The sequence below is a fragment of the Chelonia mydas genome, chromosome 15, assembly GCF_015237465.2.
Source record: "Chelonia mydas isolate rCheMyd1 chromosome 15, rCheMyd1.pri.v2, whole genome shotgun sequence".
Lineage (NCBI taxonomy): Eukaryota > Metazoa > Chordata > Testudines > Cheloniidae > Chelonia > Chelonia mydas.
In genome coordinates this window covers 7865414-7888039 of record NC_057856.1, presented here as the reverse complement: position 1 = coordinate 7888039, position 22626 = coordinate 7865414, and the positions used below count along the sequence as shown (strand labels likewise).

General features: G+C 40.4%; 1 protein-coding gene and 1 long non-coding RNA gene across 4 annotated transcripts in view; one reads left to right on the top strand and one right to left on the bottom strand.

Annotated features, from left to right (window-relative positions):
* The window catches only part of MED13L (mediator complex subunit 13L), a 428751-nt gene that overhangs the window by 339659 nt on the left and 66466 nt on the right, over window positions 1-22626 (top strand). For 2 of the 3 annotated variants that reach the window (XM_007071902.4, XM_037878503.2), the window contains exons 8-14: window positions 6172-6334; window positions 9230-9334; window positions 12266-12994; window positions 14577-14799; window positions 16462-16567; window positions 17039-17163; window positions 20480-20579. In XM_007071902.4, coding sequence (XP_007071964.2) covers window positions 6172-6334; window positions 9230-9334; window positions 12266-12994; window positions 14577-14799; window positions 16462-16567; window positions 17039-17163; window positions 20480-20579 — 1551 coding nt within the window. The remainder of the gene's footprint in view (window positions 1-6171; window positions 6335-9229; window positions 9335-12265; window positions 12995-14576; window positions 14800-16461; window positions 16568-17038; window positions 17164-20479; window positions 20580-22626) is intronic. The other variant, XM_043529751.1, reaches the window with a different exon arrangement.
* On the bottom strand, window positions 11407-20877 carry LOC119563761. Its single transcript, XR_005222348.2, has 2 exons — window positions 20470-20877; window positions 11407-12986 (listed from the first exon to the last, which is right to left on the bottom strand). It is a non-coding gene; the product is annotated as an uncharacterized LOC119563761 (long non-coding RNA).

Sequence of the window (22626 nt, the reverse complement as noted above, 5' to 3'; positions counted from 1 at the left end):
ACTCTGTATATCATAGAATCATAGAAGATTAGGGTTGGAAGAGACCTTGGGAGGTCATCTAGTACAACCCCCTGCTTAAAGCAGGATCAACACCAACTAAATTGTCCCAACCAGGGCTTTGTCAAGCCGGGCCTTAAAAACCTTTAAGGATGGAGATTCCACTACCTCCCTAGGTAACCCATTCCAATTCTTCACCACCCTCCTAGTGAAATAGTTTTTCCTAATATCCAACCTTGACCTCCCCCACTGCAACTTGAGACCATTGCTTCTTGTTCTGTTATCTGCCACCACTAAGAACAGCCTAGCTCCATCCTCTTTGGAACCCCCCCCTTCAGATAGTTGAAGGCTGCTATCAAATCCCCCCTCACTCTTCTCTTCTGCAGACTAAATAACGCCAGTTCCCTCAACCTCTCCTCGTAAGTCATGTGTCTCAGCCCCCTAACCATTTTCCTTGCCCTCCGCTGGACTCTCTCCAATTTGTCCACATCCTTTCTGTGTGTGTGTGTGGGGGGGGGGTTGGAGGCGGCAAAACTGGACACAATACTCTAAATGTGGCCTCACCAGTGCTAAATAGAGGGGAATAATCACTTCCCTTGGTCTGCTGGCAACGGTCCTACTAATGCAGCCCAATATACCATTAGCCTTCTTGGTAACAAGGGCACACTGTTGACACATATCGAGCTTCTTGTCCACTGTAATCCCAAGGTCCTTTTCTGCAGAACTGTCACTTAGCCAGTTAGTCCCCAGCCGGTAGCAGTGCATGGGATTCTTCCATCCTAAGTGCAGGACTCTGCACTTGTCCTTGTTGAACCTCATCAGATTTCTTTTGGCCCAATCCTCCAATTTGTCTAGGTCACTCTGGACCCTATCCCTACCCTCCAGCATATCTACTTCTCCCACCAGCTTAGTGTCACCCGCAAACTTGCTAAGATTCAATCCATCCCATCCTCCAGATCATTAATGAAGATGTTGAACAAAACTGGCCCCAGGACCGACCCCTGGGGCACTCTGCTTGATACCAGCTGCCAACTAGACATTGAGCCGTTGATTGTTACCCGTTGAGCCTGATGATCTAGCCAGCTTTCGATCCACCTTATAGTCCATTCATCCAGTCCATACTTTTTTAACTTGCTGGCAAGAATACTGTTGGAGACCATATCAAAAGCTTTGCTAAAGTCAAGATATATCACGTCCACTGCTTTCCCCTCATCCACAGAGCCAGTTATCTCATCCTAGAAGGCAGTCAGGTTGGTCAAGCATGACTTGTTCGTGGTGAATCCATATTGACTGTTCCTGATCACCTTCCTCTCCTTCAAGTGCTTCAAAATTGATTCCTTGAGGACCTGCTCCATGATTTTTCCAGGGACTGAGGTGAGGCTGACCGATCTGTAGTTCCCCAGATTCTCCTTCTTCCCTTTTTTAAAGATGGGAACTATATCTGCCTTTTTCCAATCATCCAGGACCTCCCTCAATCGCCACGAGTTTTCAAAATAATGGCCAATGGCTCTGCAATCACATCAGCCAACTCCCTCAGCACCCTCAAATCCATTAGATCTGGACCCATGGACTTGTGCATGTCCAGCTTTTCTAAATAGTCCTTAACTTGTTCTTTCACCCCTGAGGGCTGCTCACCTCCTCCCCATACTGTGCTGCCCAGTGCAGCAGTCTGGGAGCTGACCTTGTCTGCGAAGATCGATGGGGGAAAAAAGCATTAAGTACTTCAACTTTTTCCACATCATCTGTCACTAGGTTGCCTCCCCCATTCGGTAAGGGTCCCACACTTTCCCTGATCTCCTTCTTGTTAACATACCTGTAGAAACCCTTCTTGTTACCCTTCACATCCCTTGCTAGCTGCAACTCCAGTTGTGCTTTGGCCTTCCTGATTACACCCCTGCATGCTCGAACAATATTTTTATACTCCTCCCTAGTTATCTGTCCAAATTTCCACTTCTTATAAGTTTCCTTTTTGTGTTTAAGCTCACTGAAGATTTCTCTGTTAAGTCAAGCTGGTTGCCTGCTATATTTGCTATTCTTTCTGCACATTGGGATGGTTTGTCCCTGTAACCTCAATAAGGCTTCTTTAAAATACAGCCAGCTCTCCTGGACTCCTTTTCCCCCTCATATTAGCCTCACAGGGGATCCTGCTCATCACTTCCCTGAGGGAGTCCGTCTGCTTTTCTAAAGTCCAGGGTCTGTATTCTGCTGATCTCCTTTCTTCCTTTTGTCAAGATCCTGAACTCAACCATCTCATATGAGTACTGTGTATCTTTATACCGTGTATATGTGCATGTTTATAGGTGTGTTTATGTGCTCTTCTGAACCTATATGCTGATACACACATATCACTAAGTAGTTTAAATAGTTTGGGGTTGGGGGGTATATGGTATAACCTCATATCTCAATTAACTGTAATATCCTGTTCATATATATATATATATATATCTTACCATATATATGAGTCAATTTTCTGACTCTTCATTTGAATCTCTGTGTGGCAAACAGTGTCTACATTTTTGGATCCAAATTTTGCTGTGCACAGATTCAAAAGTAGAAACAGATAATAGACTCTGATATACAGTAAGATACAAGTGTAGTCTTTTGAGTTGGGTGTTTTTGTAGGTGATGTGCCATCTAAAAATAGAGCTAAAGTTTGGTTTAATTTTTAAAAAGTTAAGTATTCTAAAATACTAAGATACAATGCAAATAAACTAGGAGATGAAGGAGATGATTGGCTGATTTAGCTGAGATGTCACAAGTAATCTCACTAGCTAAAAATGAACTGTTCATAGGCAACAGCCAAAAGAAATGGAAGTAAGAATGAGGGAGCAGTATGGTGATACTTTGGGCTTTGCATAAGGCAAGAGAGAGAGGAAGGAGCTGAGGAAGGCAGAAAGAAAGAAAGTTGAAGATGGCCTACCAGCCTAGAGTGTGTGTATGTGTCTCATGGTAAAAAAATCTACAAAGTAAACAAACTAAGTTTTGACTGGCTAGCTGTTGACTGAAACAGGACCACAACCGTAAATAGGTGCACCTCATCACAGGGTATCTCTGATGGTACAGTATATTTAGAAAGAAAGGATTTGTAAGATAGGGAGTACATTAGTGTCATGTAATAGGAGAGAGAGAGAGATTTGCAGCATGTGGGAAATAATGAAGTAAAAAAAGGCATAAAGAATAAAGTAAATAAATAATATTAAAGTAAAACTAAAAGCCTTCTAAGTATATATTTATAACTCTTTAAGATCCTAAATTATAATCAGGGTAGTTAGACTTATTTATATGCAGTTTTAAAACACAACAGTGGAAAATCATTTTCTCTTTCCTTACGTGCCAGAACTTGAGTTCAGGATTCTGTGCTTCTTGTGAGAGAGTTAATGCCACCCCAGATACTAAAAATTGAGTAAAAAATACAGCTGCCTGCTCTGGTTATTTTTAAGGGTTTGATGAGTGGCCTGTTTTTGCAAGAAATACACAGAATTCAGATGTAGATAAAAATACCTTTAAATGTATTTTTAAAATATATATTTGATAGGTTACAATGTGCCCAGGTTCTCTTAATGCTTTAAAATGTTGAACAATTACTGTATCTTTTAAGCATTGAAGTTCCCTGTTAAACACAGAGTATCTCAGGAGTTCTAAGCATGTTTTGCATAATAATTAAATTGATAAGTGAATGTGAGGGGCAGAAGCCATAAAAATTAAGGAAAATTTTAATTTAGTCCAAGCTGTCATCGGTGGTTACTGTTGGAGCTCTGAGAGTAAATATGACTCTGCAAACTATGATAGCGATGCTTCAGCAAATGGAAGCAACATCACATTATTAAAAAATGTTTAAACCATACCGTAAAACAAGTGCTAAAGGATATAGAGAATGGGATTTTAAGTTCATAGGAAGAAGTTACCCTTGGGATTGCAAAGTGACCTCTAGTAGCTTTTGGCATTTACTCCATTATCTGTCAGGTTTTTATAATATTTTTCAACCCTTTAGGCAGTAATTTTCCACTATAAATTTCAGTTTCAGTGAATGAAACAAACCAGTTTTGATTATTTACGTATAGGCACTAATATATATATCCTATCTAGGCACACACCATATAGTGAACAATATGCAACAGGCCTCTAAAAATGCACTGCAAAATGTTGGAGCATATCAAGTCATACGCTCAAGTGTAGAGTTTGTGTACTGATAACCTGGCCACTAGTGCCTCATAATAGTTGTAACTGTGTAATTTTTGGATCTTGTTGGTATTATGACAGAGTACACCAGTACCAGAGTGTGGTTTATGGAAATGTATTCTGACAACAGCGGCAGAATGAATTTGCTAACCTTGAAGGGTTAATCCAGTTTAATTCAGTCAAGATACTTTTCATCACAGATCTGTCAAGTTCAAAAACAACATTATGATGTATTCCAAAACAAGCAAAATACATTATTACAGCCACGAACTTTAGTGCAGGGGTGGGCAAACTGCAGCAAGCGGGCATTTTGATCCGACACTTGAGCTCTTGCTGGGGACCGGGGTCTGGGGCTTGCCCCGCTCCAGTGCTCCAGCCGGGGAGCAGGATTGGGGCTGCTTTGCGCGGCTCCCGGAAGCAGCGGCATGTCCCCCCTCCGGCTCCTATGCATAAGGGCAATCAGGGGGCTGTGCTCCGCATGCTGCCCCTGACCCAAGCACCACCCCTGCAGCTCCCATTGGAGGGGCGGCACCTGCGGATGGGCAGCACACAGCAAAGCCACCTGGTCGCACCTCCGGATAGGAGCTGGAGGGGGGACATGCCGCTGCTTCTGGGAGCTGCTTGAGGTAAGTGCCGCCCGGAGCCTGCACCCCCGAGCCACACACCCCTGCCCCAGCCCTCTGAACCCCTCAGTCCCAGCCTGGAGCATCCTCCCGCACCCTGAACTCCTCATTTCTGGCCCCACCCCAGAGTCCTCACCCCCTCCTGCACCGCAAGCCCAATTTTGTGAGCATTCATGGCCTGCCATACAATTTCTATACCCAGATGTGGCCATTGGGCCAAAAAGTTTGTCCACCCCTGCTTTAGTGAGTCAGGGAATGCGTTGATTTTAATGATTGCTGCTGTTCCAGTCGCTTCCTTTAAGAATAGAGAAACAAAAAACAATATCTGAACTTACTAGAGAGATATCTGCAATTACCAGGAATCGTACAGGAAACTGAGTTAAAAAACCTGTACACAAAGTAGCACTGTAGCTTGCAAACCAAATTATAGAGAGAAACCGGTAGATTTCTTTCTTCTGATATAGTGAAGTGATGACTATTTTCAGTGTTTTATTGCTAAGGCTTCTTAAATTGTATCAGACATAAGGACAAACAGTTCTGTACAGAGATTTGACCTTGTTAAAAGCTTCCTATCCTTACCTTCTTCGCTAGCCTGAGCATAGAGGGTAGTGTTATGCATCTAACAGGCTAAATGAACTTACAGCTCCCTCTGCTGTTCCTGTCTGTGTTTTAAAGCTGACTATATTAGGGTCTCAGACTATCCAAACAGCTCTCTCAATGAACAACAGAAACATTTGCTCATACTGTGAGTAACAAGGTTTTACTCCACTGGTGAAAAGAAATGAAGTGCAAAATAAAAATCATAATCCTTCAGTGGTGGTGATTGCAAATCAAGCACAGAAAGAAAACGAGAGTGAAAATTCCATCCCCAAATGTGAGCAAGTATTATCACTTAATAATTCATTCATGTCTTTGCCTCTTGTGTTAAAACTTGCTTCTTCTCTTTGTATCAATGCACGTTTAGTACACATGGTGCAAATAAACAATCTGGTGTATTTTAATACTGTAGATGCCTTTTCTTATAAAACCATGTATCTTGTGACGAGTTGTTTTAACAAGACCACGAAAGATTCTGTAAGTTAAACTTAATAGCCAGCAACAGTGAAAAACTACATCACACAGTTCCACTCCCTAGTGCCGTCTCTGCTATGCTGACACAAATTTTGCTTGTAGCTATAGTTTACTGATCTTTTCATAGCTGGTGACACTCTTAAACTGCCCGAAGCTTTTATTAGTGAACACAAGCATTTGTAAACTCATCAACCTCTAAGTTGAAAAGCCCTTTCAAAACAATCTAATGTTATAGCTGCTGTTACTCTTGTCTACAATACTGTTTGATTTTTTTCATTTATATGTTGTTGTTTTTTTGCAGGTGAAAGTGGAGGTACTCAGAGCTCTGTCAGCCATTCAGCTTCACAGGAGGGGGCAGTCACTCTGCACAGTCCAAAGAAATCAGGGAAGATTCCTCCAAAATTCCACAATCATATGGTCCACAGAGTCTGGAAGGAATGCATTCTCAACAGGTCACAGTCCAAGTAAGGGAGTAATTCTGCTCATGTTCTTTATTAATAATAGTACAGCTGTCACACTTAAAAACTTGCTAGTTTTGCCTTAGATGCTACCTCATTATTTCCTATACCTCGCTATTTAAAGTGACTAATGCAAGGTAATGTTATTTCAGACAATTTCCAATTGTTTTAGCTTGAGAACAAGTAATAGTGACAATAATGGTGTCTATTCACTTGTTTAGCTCATTTCACCTCTGGCTGTCTGAGCTTTACACATGTAGCCAAATTCTGCTCTTGGTTACTCACGCGCTAACATTACTTCACATTAGAAATACAAAATTACTAGGTCTGGAGGGTAGATGACCAAAGGACAAATAGCCTGCTAAAATTTGTATTTTTAACATTATATATATTTATAGATGTAAACATTTGGAAGGATATATTTGTATTTGGCAGGATATAACTCAAACTGCAACGTGCATGGTGGAGCATTGCTATTAGTGAACTAGCTTTTCATTTCTGGAGGTTTAAAATATCTCACAATGGGATGATGTACAGATGTTCCAACAAGTTTTACCTCTGTTATTTCCATGTAATTTCCTCATTGGCCCATTGAACAACGTTTCTGAATGCAATTTTAATTGTTACATGTATTGCCTGCCCTCTGATTTTTTTTGCTCAAACTCCAGATATAGGCTATGTGATACCCCTTTGTGGATCAAGCATAAATTTTCATATTTGGCTGAGGTAAAGACTGTTATATGCAAAATTCTGAGGCATAGGTGAAGGCATAGGGCGTGGCATAGATTTCATAGAATATCAGGGTTGGAAGCGACCTCAGGAGGTCATCTAGTCCAACCCTCTGCTCAAAGCAGGACCAATCCCCAACTAAATCATCCCAGCCAGGGCTTTGTCAAGCCTGACCTTAAAGACTTCTAAGGAAGGAGATTCCACCACCTCCCTAGGTAACGCATTCCAGTATTTCACCACCCTCCGAGTGAAAAAGTTTTTCCTAATATCCAACCTAAACCTCCCCCACTGCAACCTGAGACCATTACTCCTTGTTCTATCATCAGCTACCACTGAGAACAGTCTAGATCCATCCTTTTTGGAACCCCCTTTCAGGTAGTTGAAAGCAGCTATCAAATGCCCCCTCATTCTTCTCTTCCGCAGACTAAACAATCCCAGTTCCCTCAGCCTCTCCTCATAAGTCATGTGTTCCAGTCCCCTAATCATTTTTGTTGCCCTCCTCTGGACATTTTCCAATTTTTCCACTTCCTTCTTGTAGTGTGGGGCCCCAAACTGGACACAGTACTCCAGATGAGGCCTCACCAATGTCGAATAGAGGGGAACGATCACGTCCCTCGATCTGCTGGCAATGCCCCTACTTATACATCCCAAAATGCCATTGGCCTTCTTGGCAACAAGGGCACACTGTTAACTCATATCCAGCTTCTCATCCACTATAACCCCTAGGTCCTTTTCTGCAGAACTGCTGCCGAGCCATTCGGTCCCTAGTCTGTAGCGGTGCATGGGATTCTTCCGTCCTAAGTGCAGGACTCTGTACTTGTCCTTGTTGAACCTCATCAGATTTCTTTTGGCCCGGTCCTCTCATTTGTCTAGGGCCCTCTGTATCCTATCCCTACCCTCCAGCGTATCTACCTCTCCTCCCAGGTTAGTGTCATCTGCAAACTTGCTGAGGGTGCAGTCCACACCATTTTCCAGATCATTAATGAAGATATTGAACAAAACCGGCCCGAGGACCGACCCTTGGGGCACTGCACTTGATACCGGCTGCCAACTAGACATGGAGCCATTGATCACTACCCGTTGAGCCCAACAATCTGGCCTGCTTTCTATCCACCTTATAGTCCATTCATCCAGCCCATACTACTTCAACTTATTGGCAAGAATACTGTGGGAGACCATGTCAAAAGCTTTGCTAAGGTCAAGGAACAACCCGTCCACTGCTTTCCCCTCATCCACAGAGCCAGTTATCTCATCATAGAAGGTAATTAGATTAGTGAGGCATGACTTGCCCTTGGTGAATCCATGCTAACTTTTCCTGATCACTTTCCTCTCCTCTAAGTGCTTCAAAATTGATTCCTTGAGGACCTGCTCCATGATTTTTCCAGGGACTGAGGTGAGGCTAACTGGCCAGTAGTTCCCAGGATCCTCCTTCTTCCCCTTTTTAAAAATGGGCACTACATTAGCCTTTTTCCAGTCGTCCGGGACCTCCCCCGATCACCATGATTTTTCAAAGATAATGGCCAATGGCTCTGCAATCACATCCGCCAACTCCTTTAGCACTCTCGGATGCAGTACATCTGGCCCCATGGACTTGTGCTCGTCCAGCTTTTCTAAATAGTCCCGAACCACTTCTTTCTTCACAGAGGGCTGGTCACCTCCTCCCGATGCTGTGCTGCCCAGTGCAGCAGTCTGGAAGCTGACCTTGTTCGTGAAGACAGAGGCAAAAAAAGCATTGAGTACATTAGCTTTTTCCACATCCTCTGTCACTAGGTTGCCTCCCTCATTGAGTAAGGGGCCCACACTTTCCTTGACTTTCTTCTTGTTGCTAACATATCTAAAGAAAACCTTCTTGTTACTCTTAACATCTCTTGCTTGCTGCAATTCCAGGTGTGATTTGGCCTTCCTGATTTCACTCCTGCATGCCCGAGCAATATTTTTATACTCATCCCTAGTCATTTGTCCAATCTTCCACTTCTTGTAAGCTTCTTTTTTGTGTTTAAGATCAGCAAGGATTTCACTGTTAAGCCAAGCTGGTCGCCTGCCATATTTACTATTCTTTCTACACATTTGTTTGAGGAATACACAAATGTCAACAAGATCTACAGTTTATTAATAAAATGACATTATGTATGAGGTGATAATTTCCATAATATTTATTTTTATTCCCATTAGGAGGAGTCAGATTACTACTTCAAATCTGGAGGAAGAAGTCCCAAGCAACACTGTTTCTTGGAATTTTGTGGATCCGGTCCAAAGAGTCAGTTGTTCTTGTTCCAGGTAAGTAGAAAAGAGAAGAATTACTGTGTCAGGTTGAATGAGGCCTGCAAAGTTCATGCACAATATAAAATTATATGCAGAGTCACTACACAACAAGCAGGCATGCTTTATAGAAAATAAAAGGCAAGGTCGTCAGCTGGTGGAAATCACTCTCGTTGCATCAGTTTACACCAGCTGAGGATCTGGCCTGCTATCTTCTAATGATTTGTAGGGAAGTGACAGGAATGTAATTTACTCTTGTCACCACTGTACGGTACCTGTGTGTTTTATTCTAACTCAGCTGTATCTATTTAATAAATTCAGTTGATGTTTTTAAAATCAGGGTTTGTCTTATCTTCTGGAGCTTTTTTCCTGTGCAAACTATTATATTTAAATATTAAAAATCTAAGAAATTATTAATTGATTACTCAGATGTACAGTATTTAGTGTCTTTTCTTCTACTGTCTAGCTGTTTTTCAGAATTTAAAAATAGATGATATAATAGAAGTGATTACAAAACCATACTTAGCAAATCTGTTTTAAAACTTGACATAAATAGTATAGTTTAATTAAAGTAAAATGTGATGGAAAAAAGCGCATCAAGCAAAATATATTTCAGGATTTTGTTTGGAAGTGATTTAGTTTGAATCAAGTGAAAATCAACAGGTCTAAAGTTTAAAAAATTCCATGCATCTCAGAACATGGCTAGAGCAGTGCTTCCAATAGAATGGGTGAGGACACACAGGGACTTACACACAGGGACTTTTGCAAAGTTCCATACGGTCTGCATAAAGTCTTCATTCAAAAATACATATGAGATGGCTCCTACATATGCCCACAGTCTTTTAAAACTATTCTGTGTTAAATTAAAGAGAGCAAGATCTAACACTGGCAATCCTGTAACTTTCAGATAGAACATCACTGACTGCTCCATTTTGCAGCATCGAAAAATGTGGAGGAGAGAGGAAAGAGCATATATGAATTTAGACACCTAACTTATCTTCAGATTTTCTTTCTTCCAAGTTTCTGCTTTTAACATTTAGTGGAGTTGTTGCCATCGTCATGGAAAGTGTGCTATGCAATGCTGTTTCTTAGCTTTTGAGGTGGAATGCCATAGTCCACCACGTTTTTGAGCGATAGAGTTATCATAAGCAAAATAATCTGTTTAAATTTACTAGTGCTGCTTATGAAATCAATGAAGTGATTAGCTCAGGAATTCAGAGCACCTGGAAGCTTTGTGGCAGGAAATTTTTGCACAAGTTTATATAGTTTGGAGAGAAAGTGTGGAGAGTACAAATAGAATAATCTGGCTGTTACATGGTAGTAGCACATTGAGTGTGAGGAGTTCTGTGTTTCAGTAGGAACATAGGCACATAACCAGGATAGGTTTATTACTTATTAAAAGTTAGCTTCACAGTCTGTAATCTTGGGAATGGTAGAGGATCATGCTGGTAAACCTTTAGAAACAAAAAGGAAAGACCTACGTATAAAGACTCCATTGTAAGGAGCAAAAATGTAAGAACATCCCTTTTGTAAGTGTAGATATGAGTAAAGTTGACCTGTCAGTAAGGTTGCCTGTTTGAGTTAGTTATAGTTGGTTTGTTTTGTCTCTATGATAACAAACATTTTGAAATGTTGGTACTCCAAGTTTGCTGGTCTGTAAATGACAGTTGTGTAATCTCTGTGGAATATGATTTGTACTTCATTGCCTTCTAGCATTTTTCCAGTAATGGAGAATAATTGTGCCCTCTTATCTCAATCAGGATTTTTTTTTTTGCAGTTTGTTTGTAGTCTTTCGTTGTCTTTTAATCTTTTATGAAATATAATATCTACAGAGATATTTACATTTTTGGATGAATTTCCTGAACTTTAGTTCCCATGAAAGCTGTCAACTCATAGTACAAACTAGATCCACATGCAGTGTGGGCAAGTACTCTGCAATTTTGCATGCACAACTAATTCAGTGCATTTCCCTCCTAATTTTCAATGTTCGTAATGCCCCAGCCCTGGACATCTTCTAAGGTGAGATAGTCAATTGTACCAAATGTTTATAATAATTTTGTAATGAAATATGTACTAGTGCCAGCCAGAAATCATCAGCCCCTCCAGCCTTTATTTTAAATTTGGTTTGAATCTCCTTTAACCAAAGTGTACAGTGCATTAACCCACTGTACTACCTACCAACTATGTAACTATATTATCAGAAAGATTATCATGCAATGCAGAGGAAGCTATCACAAGGTCTTCACAGACTGTCTCAGAGACAATGAAAACACCATTTAATGGCTGCAACATCTAGGATATTGAATTTCTTTCCTGTGCTTCCAATTTTAAAAGATATTGGATTGCTGTAGCACAAGATGTCTTAGAATTTAAAGCCACTATCAATACAAAATTTCATAGTTGCAGGGGTAGGTTTTGGACTGTGTAAAATATTCAGCAATTGATGAGTATGGCACAAACACCTCTTATTTGGCATGAGTGCCTCCTCCCTCTCCCAGTCTGGAGGAAAAATGGCATGAAAGCAGCCTGCTGTGCATTGCATCTGTGAGCACAGCTAAAACACACAATATGGTATCCTTCCCAACACATGCTCAAGAATGTACAGGAAGAGTAGTATTGCTTCAGTATTGTTGTGAAGAAAAGCAGCTCTTCAGTGGTGAAGACAATAATACTTGGTATTTCTATATTCTCTTCCACCTGAGAATGTTAAACAAATGTTAATTCTTTCTCCTAGAATACTGCATGTGTGAGATAGATGTCATTATCCCCATTTTGCAGACAGGGGCACTGAAGCAGAGAGAGGCTAAGTAACCCTTCCAAGATCACTTTACAGTTTGCAACAGAGGCAGCAATAGAATTAAGATTTCTTGGCTCTGTGCTTTTGTTCTAACCATCAGATCATGTATCCTCACAGTTCACATGGTGACTTGTTTCTAACTCCTGTTACAGGCACAAGCTTTTCAAACAGCGCTGTGCTATTGGCCCCAGCCGTCCCACAACGATATCACAGCCAGGGTTCAGTGTCGGATCATCATCCTCTTCTTCCTTGCCACCACCTGCCTCTTCTAAGCACAAAACAACAGAAAGACAGGAAAAAGGAGAGAAACTGCAAAAAAGGCCTATGATGCCATTTCACCATCGGCCCTCTGTCACTGAAGAGCTATGCATGGAACAGGACACATCAGGGCAGAAGCTGGGGTTGGTAGGGATGGAGCCCTCTTTGGAAGTCTCTAACTCCAGGAAATATGAGAAGCAGCTATCCATACCCTCCAGAAACCCAAGCAAACAAATTAATCTGAATCCCATGGATTCACCCCATTCCCCCACGTCCCCTCTGCCTCCCACACTTAGCCCCCAGCCAAGAGGTCAGGAAGCAGAACATTTGGACCCACCATCAGTTGCTGTGAACCCAGCACTTTATGGTAATGGGTTAGAACTCCAACCATTGCCCAGTCTAGATGATAGGACAGTTCTTGTTGGACAGAGGCTGCCGTTGATGGCAGAGGTCAGTGAGACAGCTTTATATTGTGGGATCATTCAAAACAATGAGTCATCAGATAAGTGGCAGAGCTATGTTCTCCCAGCAAGTGATGATCCAGAGTTCAAGCCGCCAGAGCTCCGGTATGACAGATATGATGCCAAGATGGAGGTAAATTCAGACAGCACTGCACTGAAAAGGTAAATACAATATTGAGTGACCATTGTCTTTATCAAATTACAATCAGAAAGCCAAATTCTACACTCAATTACAGCAATGCAGTTCCATTAGGTATGAAAGCTTTTGGGATTGCATTGGTGTAAACAATAGCAGAAATTTAGTCGAGAGACTAAAGATGTGGCAAAAATTTTATATGGTAGGAAAATACCTATAAACAGACATTTTAAATGACAATTCCTCACTTATTGTTCATTAAACCTGCACAATAAATATAAGAAATCAATATGTAGCATCAGTGACTCCTTCAGTTGGCACTACCATTAAAAATATAGATAGAAATGTGGAAATTTGGTATGCTTTGTCTTTGTCATTTGTGTTTTTTATGTTGGGCAATGTAAGAGACATAATAGATTTTAAAACCTACATTAATGCAACTGTGGCAGAATTAAGATTACCTCTTACCTCTTTCATAGATTCATAGATACTAAGGTCAGAAGGGACCATTATGATCATCTAGTCTGACCTCCTGCACAACGCAGGCCACAGAATCTCACCCACCCTCTCCTGTGAAAAACCTCTCACCTATATCTGAGCTATTGAAGTCCTCAAATCGTGGTTTAAAGACTTCTTGTATTTAGTGGAGGGTTTTATTGTAGCTGTTCAAGATTGCAACCATAAAGTTGCATGCTTGTTGGGCTTTAACAAGAAAAAGAAAGAAAACCCCTGTTTGTGGCACTGGGGAAATTGTGGCTTGTCTAGCTCTGTAAGTTATAAAACCTCACTACTCCATATACTGTATTCATAAAATCTAGTCACTGTGTAACACTTTAGTAATGAAATCAGTTGTCACTAAGTACTTGATCTTGCATCACTGAAGTCAATGGGAGCGTTACCATTGATTTTAATGTGTATAGCAACAAGACCTAAAACACTAACAGATTTTTTTCCCATATATGCATAAGAGAAAATATGTAATCGCTTAGATTTATTACTTTAAAAAAGGTAAATTTAACAAATTACATTCTCAGTGAAGAATATGTGATGTATATGTAGTTTTGTCTTCAACAAAAGTTGACTTTTTTTTTAAATGGGAAAAGTATCTTTTCCCCCACTTATGTAGCCTAAGTCTAAATGGAATTTGCACAAACTTAAAATAAAACAAAACAACACATTTTGGCTTTGAGTAAGTGGTAAGTGGTAGCCCAGAAGGATAATTCAAGTGTTAAGTTTATATAAAATATAATTATCGGGGAGTTTTAATGTTACTTCAAACTTAACTCTAGTAGTCATTACTACAAATGATATGACAGACTGAAATGTTACAGGTGCTTCAGGGAATTTTGGTTTATCTATTTTCTACCTACAAGATTCATTCTCTTTCATTGGTCCAACATGGAAGTTGACAATACAGTGAGCAGCTGTTTAACATTAGCAGAAGGAAATGCATGCTCCAATGGACAAAAAAAAATGAATTTCAGCCCGACAGAGAGAGGAGTAGTACTGACTGGACTCGTTTGAGAAAAATCTATGAATCTGCAATGTTGTTATTTTTGCCTTGTTGGAATATTTGTTTTTATAATGGCTTTTTTTCCCCTCCCACAGACTCTTAGCACAACCCAACAAGCGGTTTAAAATTTTGGAAGACAACAAACCAGTGCAGACACTGAACTATCTTGATGCCTTGCCTCTAATACAGCAGCCTGGAGAAGGCCTGGGAGATGTTAGTGATCCTTATACTTTTGAAGATGGTGACATAAAATACAGTTTCACTGGCAATAAAAAATGCAAACTGGGGACTGAGAAAGATCCTCTGAAAAAGAATAAGGTACCATATCAGATCAGGGACATGATGTTGTTATTGCATTTATTATATTCTAATAGCACCCTCCGTGCTGTACAAATGTAAGACACAATGTCTTCCCCAAAGAGTGCACTAACAGGATATATCTTTGAGCACAAATTCAGTTCCTACCTGCCTATTCACAGAGAAAAATATTGTGTCAGTGTGACATGTCCGAGTTAGTAGTTGCTGGCTTAATCCCTTAGATCCCATTTAAACTACAAAGATATGTTTCATACTTACATACCTTCGTTTTGGCCATCACCAGAACCCAGAGTCAAACTAAGGAATAAAATCTTTCATTATGTTATATTTCTGAGGTTCCAATGTATAGAGAAGAAGGAATTGGCTGCAGTTTTTTTAGGTTCTCATCTGCAACAATCAACATATTCAGCTCACAGCAGAGCACATCTCTCTATCCTGAATTCATCTTTCTTGCCTTGAGTATGACTCATTCAGTCTTCTACTGCATGGCTTAGTAACATCAATGCTTTGTTGGTTTTGACATCTCCTCGCACCCTTCCTTCCACATAAGAGAGATCCATTTGATCACCATTCTAGGCCATCTGCTTTTAGACCTTTAGGATATTTCTCCTTCCCAGTGCTATCTCACTCCCTGTAGTGCTATCTCATTGTCTGGCAGTTCACTTCAGTTATTTTTCTCTCTAGGTAATTCCTCCACTGCAGTTCATTGGGAGGCATATGTTCTCAGCAAATTAAGCAGTCTGCTTATCTATTTTGGCTACTCAGATAAACTGATGTATGTAGATGGGAGCCTTTGTAAATGATGGAATATCATTTCATGTTGTTCTTGATATGTAAGATAAATTATGAATGTCCGTGTTCTCTTTTTCTCCCTTTAAAGATTTTTTGAGCTCGTCAAGGTGAAGTCCTGATAGCACTAAGTAAGGTTGGGAATATAAAAGACAGTTATGGGGCAAGCTTTCTCTTTTACCTCTCATGCCCTTCAGTCATGGCTTATAGCATGCCTGTTGTTCCAATTCGTGGACCACCCATGCCAAATTATGCAGTGGGTTTGTGATTTGGCCAGTTGGCCATTGGCACTAAGATGAGACCAACAAGCTCCTTTTACCTTGTAATCAAAGTCAGGAATTGTACGAAAGTTTCCAGAGAAGGAGATATATCTTGTTAGTTAACAAGCTCAGATATGGACAAAAGACCTCGAAAGTGTTTGTTTGTACAGGATGTCTGTGAGAAACTTTTATAAATCTGATAAGGTCCTTTGGGAGCACAGCTTTAAATTTCAGAGAACTTCTCTCTGCCAAACTGAACAAAACAAGTTTTGCAAAAAGTAAAATTTAATAATATCATGTTGACGTTTTTTGAAGTTCATTGTAAGTGGTAGGGGTCTGAATTTATGTATGAAAGTAAATTAAACGGTAATTAGCAGCTGAGCAGTTTAACTAGCTTGTGTTAGGTATGAATCAGGGCAGTATTGAGCTTGCTTTAAAACATTTTGCTGGAGTTTGCTGCTGCTTGGCTATTGATAAAAATAGAAAGCAGCAGTGGACTGGAAAGTCTCACATTTCATCCATTCTTTCTAATTTTTACTTTCGCCTGTGTTTCCCCACTCTTTTTACATTTAAATGATAAAATTTTCTCTGTGACTGAATTCTTTATGTGTAGTCAGAAGATGGAATAGGTACCAAGGAGATCCCCACAACAGGTCATTCTACACCGGTGCCTGATGGGAAAGATGCCATGTCTATTTTCAGTTCTGCTCCTAAAGCTGGTGAGTACAAGCTTGTATGATCACTCTGTTGAAAAGAAAAGCTTCTTTTTACCTAACAGATTAAATCTCAGATCAGAATTATATTCTGAAAGTTTTCATGTAACATGAAAGATATACCTGGCTATCTATTATGAAACAAACAAAAGAATAAAAACCAGCTAAAGAGTTAATACAATTTCATATTTAGTTTGGGGTTTTTTCTGTTCATTTTACAGTAACACCAAACATTTTGGAATTTAGTAAAGTTGATTAGCATCTAATTTTATTATTTTATGGTTGAGCTTCAGCATTTGACCTGAAATTGTAGTTGAAACACTAGGTTATTTCTGAGGTACATTTCAAAACATGAGAACGGTTTGTAGTGATTCTTGCCTGTTTTTGAAATGATGAGTGATAATAAAGACCGTGGTTTTATGTCTTTCATGTGCTCTCTCCTATTTCTTAAGCCTTTATTTCCATTGTTTTCCACAGATACCCGGCAGGATTGTGCTGCAGGCCGAGTTGGCTCTAGCAGCCTCACACAGGTGACAGATCTGGCTCCATCACTTCATGATTTAGATAATATCTTTGATAATTCTGATGAAGATGAGCTTGGCGTAAGTCTGTGCAGAGTTACACTGAGTAGCTTCTAGACAGGACTCCAGCAACCAAGGAATGATGCTTTTGGAAGCTGGGGAGGGAGCAATCATTGCATGGGAATGAGAGAGGTGTCAGGTAGACAAATCTACATTTATGACCAGGTAGAGTTGAGAGCAACTGGAGAAGCTGTTTAAGGATCTCCACTGGGGAGGGGAAAAGTCAGTGCGTGAAATTCTGGGCTATATGGGAGGATCACACAGATAGCAGTACAGCAAATTTTGTCAAAGTGGCAGAATCACAGATGATGTCCATGTGCTGTTGGGGGGAAAGGCCACTGTCAGTCACAGTATTATTATTATTTGGTGTATGCAATCTGGTCAAGCTAAGCCACAGCATTCTTATCAATGATGTTCAAGTCACAAAGACCTCCAGGAAGTTGAGTCATTTTGCATTCCTCAACAGTATTTGTCATGATTTGTGGCTGTCCACAATGGCATCATGTACTGTCTCTAAAGCACACTGAAATTCTGCTGCAACACAAATTCGGTATTTTGCTTGAGAACATTTTTTTTTGTAATCTGTCAGTTACAGTCATTACAGAGACAGATTACCAAAAATCTTCTCAAGCAACATACTCTAGTTGGACTGAAAAAAGAAAAGGAGGACTTGTGGCACCTTAGAGACTAACAAATTTATTTGAGCGTAAGCTTTTGTGAGCTACAACTCACTTCATCGGATGCATTCGGGGGGGGAGGGGGATTTGCGGATACAGACTAACACAGCTGCTACTCTGAAACCTGTAATTATGCAAGTAGTTGGACTGAGTATATCTAGTTTAGGAGACTCTTTAGCTTTGTATTAAAGGTTTGTGTTCGTGAGTTTTAAGGGAGATCTTGGTTTCCTTTGTAAATATCAACTGAGAATCTAGTCCTCTGTCATGTTTGAGAAGCTACCCAAAAGAGAAAATACAATAAATCACAATATATTTCAGCAGTTCCCCGAAACAAGACTTTTTCCATTCTTTATGCAAAAGTGAAGTGGTTATAAGAAGAATAAGTTCACCATGTACATTATATTGCTATAAAAGATAAAAGAAAGTGCAGCACTCTACCAATTACTCGGGGGAGGGAATAGCTCGGTGGTTTGAACATTGGCCTGCTAAACCCAGGGTTGTGAGTTCAATCCTTGAGGGGGGATTTGGGGCAAAAATTGGGGATTGGTCCTGCTTTGAGCAGGGGTTTGGACTAGATGACCTCCTGAGGTCCCTTCCAACTCTGATATTCTATGATTCTATGAAAGTCAAGGTTCCAAAAAAAGGCAAAGCTTAGAATAAACACCAATTGCTGCTTTAAAGCTTAATCAGATTCAGTTATAATGACACAGAAGCTGATCCTGAAGTGACTGGAGATAGATGAGGTAGTTTAAAAAGCCCATGCCCCCTTTCTGAAGGTCTTTTCAAATAGCACAGATTATTTGCCACCTCCTTTTCTCATTTCACTCCTTTACTTCACCCATAAAGGACATAGTTGAGAATGCAGGTAAAAATGATTGCTCTCTTTCCTGGTTGTTGGCATGCCTTTTCTGCCATGTCACGTTGGGATTTTCAGAAGCATTGCTTACAGAGATGCAAGTGTGTGCTGTGCAGAGATAAAATAGCAGCAGTCTTCAAAAGCCATGCAAACTTTTGAAGTTAAAGCATCAGCTTCCTCGAATATTTGAAGCTTTGTTTCAGGCCTAGTTGTATATGAAAAGCTAGAGAATGGGTCCTTTACGTTTATTTTGGTTGCTGCCTGCCACGTTTCTGCCAGTGGTTGCTAAGTGAAGTTAACTTTAATGAGTGCTGAGTTGCATTTATTTTACATTTGTGTTACAGAATTACTGGGCTCACACCCACTACACTTCAGCTACAGTAGCTCCTAAGCAAATCAATTATAGAAGGCTGTGCTGCCAAACGTAAACCAATATTTATGCCATCTTCCCTAAAGTTACACTGTTGGGTGATGTTGATGTAACATTTTGCCTGCCTTAATATTGCTATTTGTTGAGCAGTGTCCTATATGTGCCACTGTCGAATGCATAGTGTTCTGTGCTCTGCTGCAACAGAGACAGCACAAGATAAATAGAGGACTTCATTCCCAGTGCTTTTATTTTCCCTTATAGTAATCCAAATATGGACACAAATAGAAAAGCGTTGTTAATTTCAAGTTGAGTGTATGATTGTATTTTTCAGGGCTTTGGAGCTGTGCTCCGGCTCCACTCCAGCTCCAGGCAAAAACCTACAGCTCCACTGCTCCGGAGCTGCACCGTGCTCCGCTCCAAAGTCCTGGTATTTTTAGTACCGTATATACTTGTTCATAAGCCAAATTTTTTTAGTAAAAAAGGGAAGCATCATAGAAGGGGGTCGGCTTATGAACGGGTATAGAGAGGGAGAGGTGGGACACAGCCCCTCCCCCCAATAGAGGGAGCAAGGAGAGGCAGCAGAGCCAGAAGGGAAGAGGTGGGGCCAGAGTCTCTCCGCTTCTGGCATACTGCTCTCCCCCCAGCCTCTGAAGCAGCTGTAGCTCCACGGCTGGCAGGCTGCAGCCGTGCCGCTCGGCCCTGCCCACCAGAGCATGCTGCGCCCCTGCCGCTCAGCCCTGCCCACTAGAGCAGGCTGCGGCCGCGCCGCCTGGTCTGGCCTGCCGGAGCAGGCTGCAGCCGCGCTGCCCAGCCTGCCGGAGCAGCTCTGGCCAGGCCAGAGACATCCTCCCCGGCCCTCCCCAGATAAGGTGGGAAGGGATGGGATGGGGAGACTGTGGGGGTCCCGGGCTAGGGGTGGGATCATGTGGGGGGTGGTCACAGGGGTTACTCCCCTGACCCCCAGCTTCTCCCCCGCAAAAAATTTCCCCACCAGTTGCTGTCCTGGCCCGTCAGGGAAAGCAGCTGCACGCCAGGACACTTTGTTTACTTAGGTTTACCTCCGTGCCTGCAGATGCTCGAGGTAAACAAACCATCTTGTCCTGCCAGTGGCTTATCCTGAAGGCCCGGGAGCCAAAGTTTGCTGAACCCTGAATTATAGGGTCGGCTTATGAATGGGTCATCAACGAACTGGCTTATGATCGAGTATATACAGTATATATTAAAGGCACCTAGAATCTATCTACTAAAGTTGAAAGAAAGGGTTAAATAAAGTCAAATTGCAGAAAAAAATAATTAGTTTAAAAAAACACAATGAAAAGCCCTTAACTAAAAGCTTTATTAAGACTAGGTGATTTTCTGAATGTTTAAAATAACTCAATAATTTTAATGTTTTTTATTCTGATTGTAATATATCATGTAAATACCTGTGTTTAGGCTGTATCACCAGCTCTGCGGTCATCAAAAATGCCTCCAGCAGGAGCTGAGGAACGCCCTCTGGGGAAGGATGGAAGAACAGCAGTACCTTATCCACCAAGTAAGAAAGTGACAGCAGCTTTGTTCAGAGCTGAAGTATTTCTATAAGAAGTTTGTAATATTGGTTTCAGGTTAAGACCAAATACGTTCCAGTTCTTCTATAAGTACTAGAGGCTAATATTAAACCAGGGCAGTGAATTGCCCCATAAGAAAATCTTTGTGAAAGTATTTCTAAAATTGGTCTACAGAGCTCTGAGATGTCATTTATTTGATATTTCTGCCTTTGTTGTGAGGATTAAAGGAAGTTATGTATCTTCTTTTAGAAGTCATCCCAATATTCTCAATTAATATTTACACTCAGTTAGTAGCTGCACCGTTATCAAATCATTCATATATATTTATATGTCTGCAGTGTTGTGATAGCCATATTCTTCCCAGAATATTAGAGAGGTAAGGTGATATCTTTTAGTGGACCAATGCTTGTTGGCAAAAGAGACAAGCTTTCAGGCTTACACAGAGATCTTCTTTAGGCTGGTCTTCAATAGACATTTAGAATAGGGGAAATGCTGCTTGTGCAGCTCAGCCAGTATATCTTTATGCCATTTATTTAGAGCTCGATATTACATGTGAAATCAATGGGAGGAATTATACTGAAAATGTAATATGAACATTAAAATCAGAATAGCTTTTTCATAAGGATTGTGCCAGCAACTACAGGAAATTTTAGTTTTCACTGCTGTGAGGTCTAACGATGTTTTTGTGCTTCATTCGTGTAAATAGCACCCCTTTTGAATTATTCTTTTGTGTGTGTGTGCATGGAGTGGGACGGAATAATTTTTGTGTGAAGCTAACAAACCAGATTGTGAACTACAAATTACTTGTCTTAAAAGAGAAAAAAATTGTGTGACTGAGTGTGTGGCTACTTTAAGAGAAATCAAATTCCATTGCAAATCATTCTTTAATGCCTTCTCATTAACTTCAGCTAGTAATGAGAACAAATTGAGGGGAAAAACCACAGTGTCAGAGGGATGAGTCAGAGAGTTTTATGGACCCATAAAAGCAATGCTGATTTACTCAAATGTAGAAGTATGAAGTATACAGAGATTGGATTTTGACAGCTTTAGTAGATCCATAGCTTTCTAAAATATGCAAAGCTTTCTCAAGCATGACACATATGAAAATGAATAATGCTTGACAGCCAGTTGCTGTAGTTTTTCTTTTTAATTAAACATTTTAGGATTTTTTTTAATGACTCTGCACTGCAGAATTTTGCAAAGTGGAACTAAAAGATATAAGAAAATGGCATAATACAGAGCAGTATGGAATAGGTTAAATGGATACACTGTACCCCTTGTGCTTTCCCCTCTTAATCCTCTCTCTATTTCCTTGTGACACTAGCTAGTGATGCATGACAACATCTGTGAGGAACTGAAATGCTTGATACATCATAGCAAAGCCCTGCTGACTAAATGTCATTCTAGCACCACTGCTCACCAAATGATGCTAAAGCACTCCTCTCTTCTTCCATTACTTGAAAAGCAAAGAGGATCAGCTGATCCAAATCAGACCCACGGAAAGATTTCACTACTTAGTAGCAATTTTAAATCAAACTTAACTGTCATCTTTGGACTGCACAAAATGTATAATAGCTATGGAGTACAAATTTAAAGAATATATCCTGTCAAATAGGTCTGGGGATTTGTAGTGCTTTACTGGACAGAAAAAGGTGTGGAAATGAAATGAAGCATTTAGTCTGTCAGAAACACTGGTTCAGTGTATGGGTTTTTTGTGGGAGAAGGTGATATGGGAATTTATTCTTATATGATCTCAGTATTTTTAACAATGAATTCATCAGATTGTAACATTATGTCAAAAGGATACCTGAGCTACTTAAAATTGAAAAAGCAATATGTTCTGAATTTTATGAAAAATAAACCCATTATGGCAGGAAATGGAAAGAAGGTAGTGGGGAAAAGTGTAATAGTTTACAGTGATTTCCATTTGGGTTTATACAATACATTTCACTATATTAAGCATTTCAGTATTTTTTCTCATTTAAAATTAATGGGAAATATAGGATAAATTATTACACTGTGTTGATTTATTTA